This window comes from Lactuca serriola, chromosome 8 (assembly GCF_051521515.1).
Source record: "Lactuca serriola cultivar US96UC23 chromosome 8, Lser_US96UC23_V15, whole genome shotgun sequence".
Taxonomy (NCBI): domain Eukaryota; kingdom Viridiplantae; phylum Streptophyta; class Magnoliopsida; order Asterales; family Asteraceae; genus Lactuca; species Lactuca serriola.
Genome location: NC_136415.1, coordinates 72,570,946 through 72,585,324, shown reverse-complemented (window position 1 = coordinate 72,585,324; position 14,379 = coordinate 72,570,946). Strand labels below are relative to the sequence as shown.

General features: G+C 35.7%; 1 protein-coding gene across 1 annotated transcript; it reads left to right on the top strand.

Annotated features, from left to right (window-relative positions):
* The first annotated feature begins 3,125 nt into the window (after window positions 1-3,125).
* Window positions 3,126-8,484, top strand: LOC145067044 (uncharacterized). Its single transcript, XM_079014265.1, has 11 exons — window positions 3,126-3,186; window positions 3,434-3,450; window positions 4,373-4,480; window positions 6,100-6,370; window positions 6,456-6,549; window positions 6,644-6,770; window positions 6,866-6,869; window positions 7,781-7,865; window positions 7,939-8,074; window positions 8,199-8,202; window positions 8,477-8,484. Exons 1-11 carry the CDS (start codon window positions 3,126-3,128, stop codon window positions 8,482-8,484), a joined length of 915 nt encoding a protein of 304 aa, XP_078870391.1.
* The last annotated feature ends 5,895 nt before the right edge of the window (window positions 8,485-14,379 follow it).

Here is a 14,379-nt window from a genome sequence, read left to right as displayed (position 1 = left end):
GTAAGTATTTAAATGCTATATTATTTTTTTCATTTTAGCACCACACAAGAGTTAAGAGTGGTAATATTCTTAGCATTCAACTTTTTGTATTTTTTTTATAATTTAATTTAATTACTATATTTTAATAAATATATTTTTTATAATTTAATTTAATTATTATTTTTTAATAAAAAAATATTTTTTATTTAATATTAAATAATATATACAATAACTTAAAACACGATTTAATACTACTTAAGACCTAAATATGATTTAATACATAAAAAAATACACTTCATTATTAAAACTCACTTCAGAAAAAAAAAAAAAAAAACAAAAAAAAAAAAACACTAAAGCAACGAGTCTTCCTCCGAATATTGGTCTTCCCATTCGTCTTCCGGTGACATATTTAGATCAAGATTTTCCATCATCCAAAGATGATCGGTCAAATGGCGGCGAAGATCGGTATGGATTACTGCACTCTGAATTATCCTCAATCTTTACATCCATTCTTGACCACCATATTCTAGTGGCTGTGTATCCGGAATGACTTCATTCTCATTGTACACACATATCGCGTTTCCTTCACATTCTAGTATCATATTATGCAATATGATACATGTATACATCACCTCTGTCATATTAGAAATATCACGAAACATGGATGGTTTTGCAACTATCTGCCAACACTTTTTTAATGCTCCAAACGCTCGTTCAATATCTTTTCTTGCTTTTTCTTGGACTCTCTTAAATTTGGCCCTCTAAGGGTCATTCGAACATGACAAACTTTTAACGAAAATAGAAATGTTAGGATAGATCCCATCCACAAGATAGTACCCAAATTTGTATTCTGTTCCTCGGAGTACAAATGACGAATCTGGGGCAGTACCATCATATACCTTGTTGAATATGTTAATTATTGAAAATATTAATGTCATTAAGCGAACCGGCACTACCGAAAAAGGCATGCCAGATCCACAAATCCTGTGACGCTACAGCTTCAAGTACGACCGTGGGATAATTATAATTGCTCTTTGTGTATTGTCCTTGATATGCGTTAGGACACGCATTCCATCTCCGGTGCATGCAATCTAAACTTCCTAACATCTCAGGCAAACCATGCACATTTCCAAGATGAGCATACAATTGTTGTATGTCATCAGCAGTAGGCCGACGCAAATATCATGGACCATACAAAGACATGACAATTATGCAAAATTCATGAAGACTTTCTCGGGCAGTACGTGCAGACATTCTAAAACTCTCTTCTAGTGCATCAAGGGGGGGCATATGCTAACATACGAAATACAGCAGTACATTTTTTAATTGGATCAAAGCCTAATGTACCTCTTGCGTCTGCGCGTTGTTGTATATAATCAGACACTGAAGTCACACCTTCTACAATACGCATAAACAAATCTTTATGCATCCGAAACCGTCTGCGGAAATAATATCCTTCAAAGAGAGCATTCTCGTCAAAATAATCTTGCATGAGACGTTGGTGGGCCGCTTCACGCTGTCTTTGAATATAGAGCATTCTCGTCAAAATAATCTTGCATGAGACGTTGGTGGGCCGCTTCTACAATACGCATAAACAAATCTTTATGCATCCGAAACCGTCTGTGGAAATAATATCCTTCAAAGAGAGCATTCTCGTCAAAATAATCTTGCATGAGACGTTGGTGGGCCGCTTCACGCTGTCTTTGAATATATCTTCTTCGTTTACGTTGATCGTTGCTTGATTCAATGTTGTTAAGACGTTGTTGTAGCATATTACGTACGGAGACGACCGACTGCACTACACTATCAAGAACATCGTCCGATGAAGATGACGAAGACGACATTGAAGTAATAGTTTTTCTTTGATACAGCTTGATTCAATGTTTGAATAGTTTTGATTTGCAGCTATTTGATTCATGAGTGAAGTGACTTGATTCCTTATTTGATTCCCTGCAAAAAAATATTCTCTGCCAAAAAATATGAAGACAAAATTGCATAGATTCCATGCATTGCAGCCAAAGTTGAATAAAAAAGGGTGGCATCACGTGATTACATAGATTCCATGCATTTAACTTTATATATATATATATATATATATATATATATATATATATATATATATATATACACACACACACACACACATACACACACAATTCCATATAATATGATTATATATTTATATTTAACTTTATATATATATATATATATGTATATATATATATATATTAAATAAAGGAGGTTATAAAAACTGAAAATTTAAATAAAAAAGATTACATTAATAGTAGACGAAACACACGACTTAAAAAAACTACGACTTAATAATAATAGACGAAACACACTATGTAAAAAAACTACGACTTAATAATAGTAGACGAAGCACACGACTTAAAAAAAACAACGATTTAATAATAGACGAAACACACGACTAAAAAAACTACGACTTAATAATAGACGAAACACACGACTTAAAAAAACTACAATTAATCCCAGTTGTAATCTTTAGCGAGATCCCGCTTGACGTTCATAATAACTCGACGTTCCTCCTTGGACAATTGATCTCCCATGGGCTTTAAGTAAAGTTCTAACGCACGGTTCTTTTCCTTTCTAGCAGGGTTCATTTCTTTGAACTTTCCCACTTTCAAAAAAACCCTCAAGCTTATCGTATAACCCTTTGATTGAGTTTCTTATCTCCTCTGCTTCAGTCGACGAACTTTGTGCTTCTTTCAACTTTCCTTTTGCTTTGTCTCGTCCCATAGGACAAGTTCGAACTTCATAAGGACAGTCGTTGTTGATGTCAATTCCTTTTTTTTGTACGTGTGGTTCCACTTCGGGCTCTTGAAAGGATTCTTGAACTGGATCTTCAACGGGGCCTTCATCAGAAGAATCGGATGACTTGTCGAGTAGGCGACGTGGTTGAGATTGAAAGTTAGTTTGCGGTTGGGGCTGAGAAAAGAATTGAGTTTCTTGAACCGTTTCAAACGGATCAAGATCCATATCCGACCGAGGTGTTGGTTGAGATTGGTTGTGGTAAAATCTCATTGGTTGAGAAGAGAAATGATTAAATGGAAACATTTGTGGAGCCATTGTGGGAAAGTATAAGTTAGCGGGAGAGTGAATTGGTTGATCAAATGATGGTCGATAACATGGTGGTGATGGAAGGTTTGGGGATTGAGTGTTTGGAGGTGGAAGGTGTAGTGATGGAAGGTTTGAAGATTTTTTTTTGTTGGTTCTTGGGGTTTTTTTTTGTTTGAGATGAAGACATTTTTTGTGTTGGAGAATTGAGATAGTGATATTTTGTGTGTGTGTGAAATGTTAAGAATGTGGTTTGATTTATAGTAGTTGAATGGTAGATGAAATTTTTAATTTTTATTTGTTAAAAAAATGTTTTTTTACTGCTGAATGTAATTGTGCAATTGAATTTTGTGGAATGTAAATGAAAATTGAATTGTAGCGGATAGAAATTTAATGGTAAATTAAATAAAGTGGCTGGAAAAGTAATCAAACTATTTGCATGCAAATATCATTCAATTCTTCTGCACCAATCAAACTCTTCCATTGTCTTCTCTCTCTACACGCCATACAATTGACGATCATCTCTTGGTGAGTCCCTTAGCGAGAGCTAGGGGGCGTTTTCTTGTTTATAATGAGCCTTGGCGACCTGGTGGCGAACCCCACTCCATTCAGCCTTAGGAATAAATAACAATAACAACAATATAATAATCTCTTCTCTTTGCCTAATAAAACACTCTCCTAAAGGCCACATGTCCATTTTTAACACTATATAATGCCACGTGTCATTCCTCCATGATTCTCCAATCTTCTTTTCCCGCCCATAATATCACAGCAACCATTCACATTCAAATTCCTAAATAAAAGCATAAAAATTGGTTGAGTTAATATGCATAGAAATAGGAATAATATATCTAGAAATTAAATATGCATAATTCGTTATGTTATCTTATTTATATCCTAAAATATATCTTAAATATCCTAAACATCCAAAATTAGTTGAATTTATCCATTCAAATTATTTCTCTGCATATAATCAATCAATATTGATATCAATATCAATTCAATATCAATATCAATATCAATCAATACTCCCCCCGTCCCAAAATTATAGTTCATCTTTCCTTTTTGGTTTGTCCCAAAATAATAGTCCACTTCTAAAAATAAATAATATTTTTACCAAAATACCCCTGATTATTACTTAACCAGCTAAGCATTTAATTGAAAATTAAATGCAAAGTAAGGACAAAACTGTCATTTTATTAAATAAAGTTAGTGGTAATTAATGTTTTTCTTAATCTGTGTGTTTTTTGTCCGTGGACAATAATGTTGGGACGGAGGGAGTATAAAACTAAATTTGATACTGATTCCTAATTTATAGGCTAAATTTCATACGTTTATATCATCAAATATCATCATCTTAATATTAACCCTTTCCACAGAATTTGACAACCTTTCACTTTCATTCACAGAATACAAAAATCATCAGGTTAGTGTATCATCATCAGTTAACAATTTTCATTTTGTTTTTTAATTTTATTTCTTTCTTCTTCTCCTTCTTTTACAATCTAATTCTTACATGTATGAATCGAACTCATCAGTTAACTGATTATACTTTGTTGATTTTGTATTTCAAAAACAAAAGAAAAACGGATGAACAATTTGAAGCATCATCAGTTAACAGTTTTCATTCTGTTTTTTGTAATTTTATTTCTTTCTTCTTCTCCTTCTACAATCTGATTCTTACATGTATGAATAGAATAGAACCCATCAGTTGACTTTTTATACTTTGTGGATTTTGTATTTCAAAAACAAAAGAAAAAAGGATGAAGAATTTGAAGATCATCAGTTAAAAGTTTTCATTTTTTTTATTTCTTTCTTCTTCTCCTTCTTTTGCAATCCGATTCTTACATGTATGAATAGAACCCTACAGTTGAATTTTTATACTTTGTTAATATTTTATATCAAAAACAAAAAAAATGGATAAACAACTTTAATCATCACCGGTTAACGGTTTTCATTTTGTTTTTTTATTTTATTTCTTTCTTCTTCTACTTTTTATACAATCCGGTTCTTACAATATTTATGTTACAGGGACCATTTTATGCTATATTTTTCCACATAAATTTTACTTTTTCCATTTAACAACCATAAAAACAATGAACTTGCCATGTAATACCATTCTTCAAGTTAATTTTTTTTTTCATTTATAGCATATTATATCATCATTCTTTTATCTTCTCTTTTTTTATTTTCTTTCTTTTGTCTTCTCCTTTTTATACAATCCGACTCTTACAATATTTATGTTACGGGGACCATTTTATGCTATATTTTTCCACATAAATTTTACTTTTTCCAGTTAACAATTATTAAAACAATGAACTTGCCATTTAATAGCATTCTTCAAGTTAATTTTTTCATTTATAGCATATTATATCATCATTATTTTCTCTTCTCTTTTTTTTATTTTCTTTCTTTCTTCTTCTCCTTTTTATACAATCCGACTCTTACAATATTTATGTTACATAGACTATTTTATGCTATATTTTTGCACAGAAATTTTACTTTTTCTAGTTAACAATTATTAAAACAATGAACTTGCCATGTAATAGAATTCTTCAAGTTTATTTTTTTTCATTTATAGCATATTATATCATCATTCTTTTCTCTTCTCCTTTTTTATTTCTTCTTCTTCTCCTTTTTATACAATCCAATTCTTACAATATTTATGTTACAGCGACCATTTTATGCTATATTTTTCCACATAAATTTTACTTTTCCCAGTTAACAATTTAGTATATATGGTATGAAAGTCAACTATTTTATTAATTTTTCTTTCTACTTTTTTTTTTGCAGATAAATAGCAACATCAAATCTTACCTTGATATCTGATATGGATGTAACTAGGGATGACTTGACTTTCAAGCTTCGTGTCATAAACCTTTGGCATCGAATGTGTTTCTACAAAAAAAAAATGAAATTTGGTCAATTGAAAGGATCTTAATGGATGAACATGTACCTTAAAAAATTACTTTTATATATTTGTTACACATAATTCATTATTTTCAATTACTTTTAAAGTTTTTATATTATATTAAACATTTTTAGGGGAACAAAATCCAAGAAACGGTCTCCAAAAGAAACATATATCGATTCAAAAATGCATTAAACGATGGCATGACATTTTACATCAAAAGTCCAAACTTTGCAGCATTGAAAACGGGTAGTTTTAAGTTAACTCCTGAGGATCAAAAACTCACATTCGTCCAAGAAACCGTTGTTACAGAGTGTAACGATTTTTCTAGATATGAGTTTGGGTTTTCATTTGTTGATTATCAAAACATTTTATCATTGGCTCCTCCTCAAGATACATCTATTGGTTAGTACATATCATTATGTTTAAATATAATATTATGTTTTCCAATTCCCAACATAAATTTCATTTCCCTTTTTTTGCTTTATAGATGTTATGGGTTTAGTGGTTGTAGTTGCTGAGATACAACGAGATCATCCAGATAAATCAAAACACAAGCTCGTCATCAACATCCAAGATGCAAAGTTGGTTTTCTTATATTTTTACATTTTTTAATTTTGAAATTTCAAATTATATCATGTCAATATATCATTTTTTGATAAATAATTTACTTTTCAGAGGCTTGCAAATTCATGTCTATTTGTGGGGTGATTATGCGTACAAGATGCAAGAGTATATACATAACAATCCACATAATCGTCGTATTGTTGTTATTCTTCAATTTGGTCATATTAATGTTTTAGAGGTATATTGATTATGCTATGAATTTTATTAATATTCATGGTATCATCATTAAATTAATCTTTGGGATAATGACTTAAAAAGGTAATATATTTTTAGATTTGTACACATTTAGTCACTGACTTTTTTTTTCGTTCATATTTACCCCTTCAACTTGTTAAACTGTACACATTTAGTCCTTACGACCGGATACTCCAGGTTAGTCGGTAAAATGACTTAATAAGGTAATATATTTCTCACTTTGTACACATTTAGTCCTTAATATTTTTGTACACATTTAGTCCTTAATATTTTTTTGTTGCAAAATAAGTCATTTTTGTTTTTGTACTCATTCAGTACTTATAAATAATTTCTTTAGGTTTTTCTCACAACATCTTACGTAGATAGCCATGTGGTGGTGGGATAGGTTGAGGTGGGCCTGCTATATGTTGTAGTGCGGGCCAGTTGTAAGCGAAGACATGACAGTCCACACTCATCAACAATATTGAGGATTCCATGTTTCTTATATTACTTTGATTTTCGATAAATGTATTTTGGAATAAACGTTTTTTCTTAATAATGGATTTATAACTAGGGAATTTTGCCTTATTTAAAAATGAAAATTTTTTGTGTGAAAATGAGACGTTACACATTAACATCAACAACCCCACACACTTCATCAATGATTGTCCCACGTAGATGTCGTGAGAAAAACCTAAAGAAATCATTCATAAGTAATGAATGAGTATAAAAACAAAAATGACTTATTTTGAAAAAAAAAAATATTAAGGACTAAATGTGTACAAAAATATTAAGGACTAAATGTGTACAAAATGAGAAATATATTATCCTATTAAGTCATTTTTACTGGCTAACCTAGAGTAACCGGTTATAAGGACTGAATGTGTATAGTTTAACAAGTTGAAAGGGTAAATGTGGACGAAAATAAAACTCAGTGACCAAATGTGTACAAATTGAAAAATATATTACCCTTTTAAGTCATTATCCCTTAATCTTTATATATTTTCTTTATAGATCATCCAAGTGTAAACACATACTTTACCTCTTCCAAATTGTTCGTTAACTCTGACATAGATGAAATTATTCATTTCAACAAAAGGTAATTGATGTTTTATTGTGTTTATTGTACAATTATACTTTACGTGACTAATATTTTTTTGTATACATAATAGTTTGTATGGAGATGATGGTCCATATTCATCTACAAATACATTTTCAATTATTCCATCCAATCAACTTTTTGAATATGATGATTTCATGGTAAAAAATAAGTTGAATGTTATCGCTGAGGTTTGGGAGCTTGTTAAGGTATTTGATGTCTTATTATTTGTTTCAATTTAATTTGTTGGTTTAAATTTATTGATTATGTGTTTGTGCTTTTTTATGTCTGTGTTATGTATGTTAATTTAAAGTACATACCTTTTATTTTTAGGAATGTAATTTCATTATAGTGGGCACTATAAAGGGAATTTTACAGAATAAAAAATAGTATTATCAAGCATGTACTAACTGTTTTAGGAAAACAGTTCCATCAAATGAAAGTGATGCTCATCAGACCAATTCTTATGTATGTCATAATGAAAGTTGTACAAAAACTACCACTTCTGTTGTTCCAACGTTGTTACTTTACAATTGAATCATAATTAACTATCTAATAATTCATGTTTATCAAAAATTTAATATTGTTTTCGATTTTAATTTTTTTTATAGGTTTATGATTCCTATACGTGTACAAGATAATACCGGAACTCTAACCTTAACCATGTTTGAGAGAGATGGAAAGTATCTGTTGAAGCAATCAGCAAAAGAGTTGGTTAAAATAACTATCGAGGTTACTTTACCTTTTTTAATGATAATTAAATAAAGGGTTTAGGTCATTTTTGGTCACTTAACTTTTGGTTTTGAGCTCATTTGGTCACTTAACTATTTTTAAGTTTTAAAAGGTCATCAAACTTTTGACTTTGTGCTCATTTAGTCCCTTAACTTTTGGTTTGGTCACTTAACTTTTAGATTTGTACTCATTTAGTCACCTAACTTTTAAAATTGTGCTCATTTAGTCACTAAACTTTTGAAAAATTTTAAGAGTTTAGTGATTAAATGAGTACAATTTTAAAAGTTAGGTGACTAAATGTGACCAAACCAAAAGTTAAGTGACTAAATGAGCACAAAGCCATAAGTTTGATGACCTTTTAAAACTTAAAATAGTTAAGTGACCAAATGAGCACAAAACCAAAAGTTAAGTGACCAAAAATGAATTAAACCCTTAAATAAATATTCTTATTTGTATATTTTGCATGCAACGGTTTATACAATTGAATTTCAAAAAAGAGGTTTGCCTCATAGTCATATATGTTTGTTTATGCATGCTGACTATAAGCTTCCTACAGTTGAAGATATCGATCCCATTATTTCTGATGGGATTCCAAATATCGATGATGATCTAGAATTGTATTCACTTATTAAGGAGTTCATGATTCATGGTCCATGTGGAGCTGAAATTTTGAATTGCCCATGCATGGTCGACAGAAAGTGTTCTAAAAACTTTCCAAAGCAATTTTGTAATCATACTTTAGTTGATTCAAATGGTTTTCCCTTATATAGGAGAAGAAATGATGAACATTTAGTTGAAAATTCTGGTGTTCAATTAGATAACAGAAATGTTGTTCCATACAACAAATATCTATTAAAAAGATATCATGGCTACATTAATGTTGAATTGTCCAAGAAAGGATCTTCCATAAAGTATTTGTTTAAATAAATAAACAAGGGTCCTGATAGAGCTACTGTTTCTATGGTGCAAAGCAATAATGATTCTGATAACAAGGATGCACTGGATGAAATTAAAGAATACTATATTGTAGATATATTTCTACATGTGAAGCATCATGGCGGATTTTTAAATACGATGTTCATTATAGATATCCTGCGGTGATTATACTATATTTTCATCTTTCCGATCAATAACAAGTTGTATATGAGGCAGACGATGACATTGAAGATGTTCTTGATGGGTTTCCAGCAATACATCATTCCTATGGTGTACATGCAAACCCTAATAGCTTTTGGATCTAGTTTGTCTAATGAACATGCAATTGAATATCCAAAGCTATAAACCCTAGATCTAGCATATAATTAATCATATTAATACAAAATAGGGTTTAGATCTGACCTTTGATTGTTATATAGCAATAACAATCAATCCTTAGCTTCAGAAAGCTTAGTGCCTCAAGTGTTGCACCTCTAATGGAGTCACAAACACCACTAAGAAACTTGGATGAAGAGGGAGGAGAGAGGAGGCACCAAAAACGGCTGGAAACCCTAATCCAAGTGTTAGCCACTTTTTTGGGGCATAGGGGTCCTTTATATACATGTAAGTTATTAGGGTTTGCAACTAGGAAACCCTAATCTGACTGCTTAGGCCCTAAGCAGCCCATGGACTCCTTTAACATATCCCTTGAACGAATTCCTTATGGGCTTCCCATAGAATTCGTCCAACCTATATATTATTAGGTGATCCATAGCCCAAGTGTAATTATCTTATAATTACAACTTTAGTCCCCTAAGCTTAATTAATCTCTTTTAGCCACAAAATTAATTCTTAATTAATTCTTGTGTAACACCGTGATTTCCAAAAACAAAATTTTCATTTAAATAATCAATTTAATATTAAAAACACTTGTTTAAAATCTTATTCCCATTCGAATTACAAAACATAGTTTCATTTTCATTATAATAGAAGACCAGGATCCTCCAAAACGCAACTCTTTCTTCGGTGTGTACAATCGAACCGTTGCCTTCCCGCGTTACTGAAAGAACCTGAAACAACATAACATAAACAACGTAAGCACGAAGCTTAGTGAGTTCCCCAATATACCTTACGCACATACGCCTTCCGGCCCGGAACCTTTCGGTCCACATAATATTTGCCTTCCGGCCCGACCTTCCGGTCCATGTGTCTCAGGGGACTTCCGTCCCTGCTGGGTAAACCTTCCGGCCTTACCCACACCGACCTTCCGGTCCATCACACATCATATCGCCTTCCGGCCCATAACATATTCGCCTTCCGGCCCATAACATACATAGCACATATAACATATAACATACCACATATAGCATACATATCACATATCATATCCGACCTTCCGGTCCCACAGTCAAACCCTTCCGGGTACAGTATAGTGAGAAGACTCACCTCGCAGACACTGGAAGATAGCAACCCCTGAAATCCCTTGCACTTGATCCTCCGAGCTACAAGCTCCTTGAAACATCATATATCCCTTATTGACACTTCTATCTCCCATGTTAACTGACCCTAAGAAATCACATCGGTCAACTCTGGTCAACAGACCATTGTCAGCTCGACTGGACTCGGCGAGTTCCCTGGCGACTCGGCGAGTCTGGTCGTCCTTCAATCCTCTAAGATTCCCCTTCTACTCGTCGAGTATCCTCTTTGACTCGACGAGTCACTCCTGGAAGAATCGCGGGGCCACCCCGACTCCACTCGCCGAGTCTGAAGAACAACTCGGCGAGTCCCAGTGAATCTTCAAGCTACTCGCCGAGTCTGATCATCCGACTCGGCGAGTCCACGCCATGCAGTCGATCAAACTGCTTCCTGAGATACATATTTTCCGAATATACAACCATAGGACCTTCTGAACCTCTAAGGGGTACTAATACAAGGTTATAAACATTAGGTAACGACACAACAATCCATCTAATCTCCAAATGGGTTTCATAAACCCTAAATTCGTGCACACTTCAATATAGCAGAAATGATCCGAAATATTACCTGAATAACACCCTCTCTGTGTCTCCAAACCTCAGAACTCGATCCCCTTGATATTCCTTTGGCCAAAACTCTTCTTCTTCTTGCCTAACAAATTCTTCAAGGTTCCAAAAGCTTCCTCTCCTGCTCTAAACGTCCACAACGATTAGGGTTCTTCTCCATCGGCCAAAAGACGGACAATGACGGCCTAAGAGGCATTATATACGATCCAAAACCAAACGGCTAGGGTTTCTGCTGAACAGCGTCGACTCGTCGAGTCCATAACTGGACTCGTCGAGTCCAGTCGCGAACCCGCGACCAAATCTGCGACCCTACTCGGCGAGTCTGGCTCCAACTCGCCGAGTCCCCCCTTTAAAACACCCTAAAATGCAATTTAACAATACTTGAGATTTTGGGCTGTTACAATTCTCCCCCACTTGAATTAGACTTCGCCCTCGAAGTCTCACTCTGAAAATAGTTCTGGCTGCTGCTCCCGCATCTCACGATTCGGCTTCCCTAGACACTACCGATCTCTCTCGAGGCCGCTACTGAACCAATACCAGAGGTACCTCCTTGTTCCTTAGAACCTTGATCTTCCGATCTCCGACGGCCACTGGCCTCTCGACGTAACACATGCTCGCATCCACCTAATCGTTCTCAAGTAGAACCACTGCTGACTCATCCGCTATACACCTCTTCAATTGCGATACATACAAGCGTCTTGGATCCGTCCCAATTCCGTTGACAGCTCCAACAATAGGTCACCCTTCCTACCTTCGTACCTTCACGAAAAGACCCAACATACCGGGGCCCCCCATTTACTCCTCTTCCTAAATCCAAACACCCCGTCAGAATTACGAAGTCGCCGACCGGAATCTCATGCTCGTAACGGTGTCTGCCTGCATAACCTTCCTGTTAACTCTAGACAATCACTAACTCTCTTTAACCTGCTGAGTCTGCTCTGTCAACTAAAGCACGAACTCTGAACTGCTCATCACTCTCTGTAATCGGAAATTACCCAAGATGCACTCTGCTCCAAATCTCAACGATCACTCAACCCATAAGGGTTAGGATACCCTGAACCACCGGATCCCCTATCCAAGGCCCACTTTGCCCATTCCGGACCGACTGAGAGATCCATTCTCCCCCTCAGATCAACTCTCACAAGTTCCCTCTTGCCATCACATACACCTACTGAACTAGCCCCAACACCCGCAGGTTGAAAAACCCGGTACACTGATGATATCCTCGAACATCTCCCAAGGAGAACCACTAATATCCGCCCTATACTCTGATCAGAATCACACTGAGAATTCAAGATTCTCTATTCTCTTGCATCCTTTCTGAGTCTCGTCAGTCATCCCAACCCGGATGGTTCCTACTTCATTGCCGCATACATGATGCTCGAAACCATACTTGAAATACTCTAACCATAACCCTGCTCTGCAAATTTCACTTTCGTGAACTTGCACCCCTTCGGAGTTACACACCTTCCTCTTTTCCTTTTTCCAAAGAACCCTCTTGGCCATAATGCCACTCCAACCGGTGCCACGGTGCTCGCCCCAAGCGACACCACCCTTTTTGCATAACCGCTATCCACATACTCTGGTTCTCATTGCAGGGCTCTCAATCTCATGCACTCTCTCCACTCATTAAGATCACTGCCTCAGCTAAACAAGATTACTAACCCGGGGCCAGACCTTCCAATGCAATCACACTACAACATACATAATCCGCAATTTCAAACTGATCCGACAATACCAACAGAGTCTCCAGCATGACTGGACCGACTCTCATAACACATACTAGCCACTCGAGGCTATGTCTCTGTGGGTCCGTACACCCAACTCTGCGAACCCTCAGGTTCTAACTCTGGAACCTTCCGGTTCCAGCTCTAGAAACATGCACAACATAATCTCGGTTACTTACTCAAGCTTGATCCCGGCCTGCTCTCAGGCCTCCACAATCGAATGCCCTAGGTCTGTACCCCGCCCCGCATACCCGGCACTCGTTCTCGTCGGCCTATACTCTGCGCTGACAAACACTGTTGACTCCCAACAGCTAAGCACCCTCACATACTCATCGATCTCCCGGAGAATTTTCTAATTCTCCCCCACTAAAACACTGACTAACTGCCACCGATCGTCATTAACGACTTTACCGAACAATCTTGTACAAAGAGGACAATTACACACTGACTGCTTCCCACAAGCACAAGCAACCCTCAGCAAAACACACATCCTCCCTGATCAACCCACTTACAAGAATCTAGTCCTTCAATCATCCACTCCACGACTGTAGATGCTACCCGACAATCAACCCAGTGCCGCATCTCCCCTAACAACCCCCACGGACGATAACCAAAGGAATCCGCGACAATAACCCATAACCAAACTCACAATCTGCCCAAAGGATGAACACCACATCGAAAACCGCACAAGACTACTGACACTAAAACACCAATTATAACCATACCCAACCATCAGGGAATAACGCATGCCAAAGCGAAACCTGAAGTACCAATCCATAACCATGCCAGACCCGCGAAACAACGAATACCGCATCGAAATCCATACAAGATACCAGCACAAACAATACGCCAAATCAATGCAAGACAATCAAGACATCATGAAAGCATCATACCCGCAGCTGCCTCCGGCACTGCCCCGTCTCCCTCTGTCGTACGCAGATAAACACGACCCTGAGCCCTCTGGGGCTCCGCTCCATCCTGTCCTCCTCAAGTCCCGAATTGGCACTGACTGCCAACAATCCCGTGCACAGTGCCCCTCCTTTCCGCACTTGCGGCATACACCACCGGACCCGCAAGCTCCGATGTAACCCCTTTTTA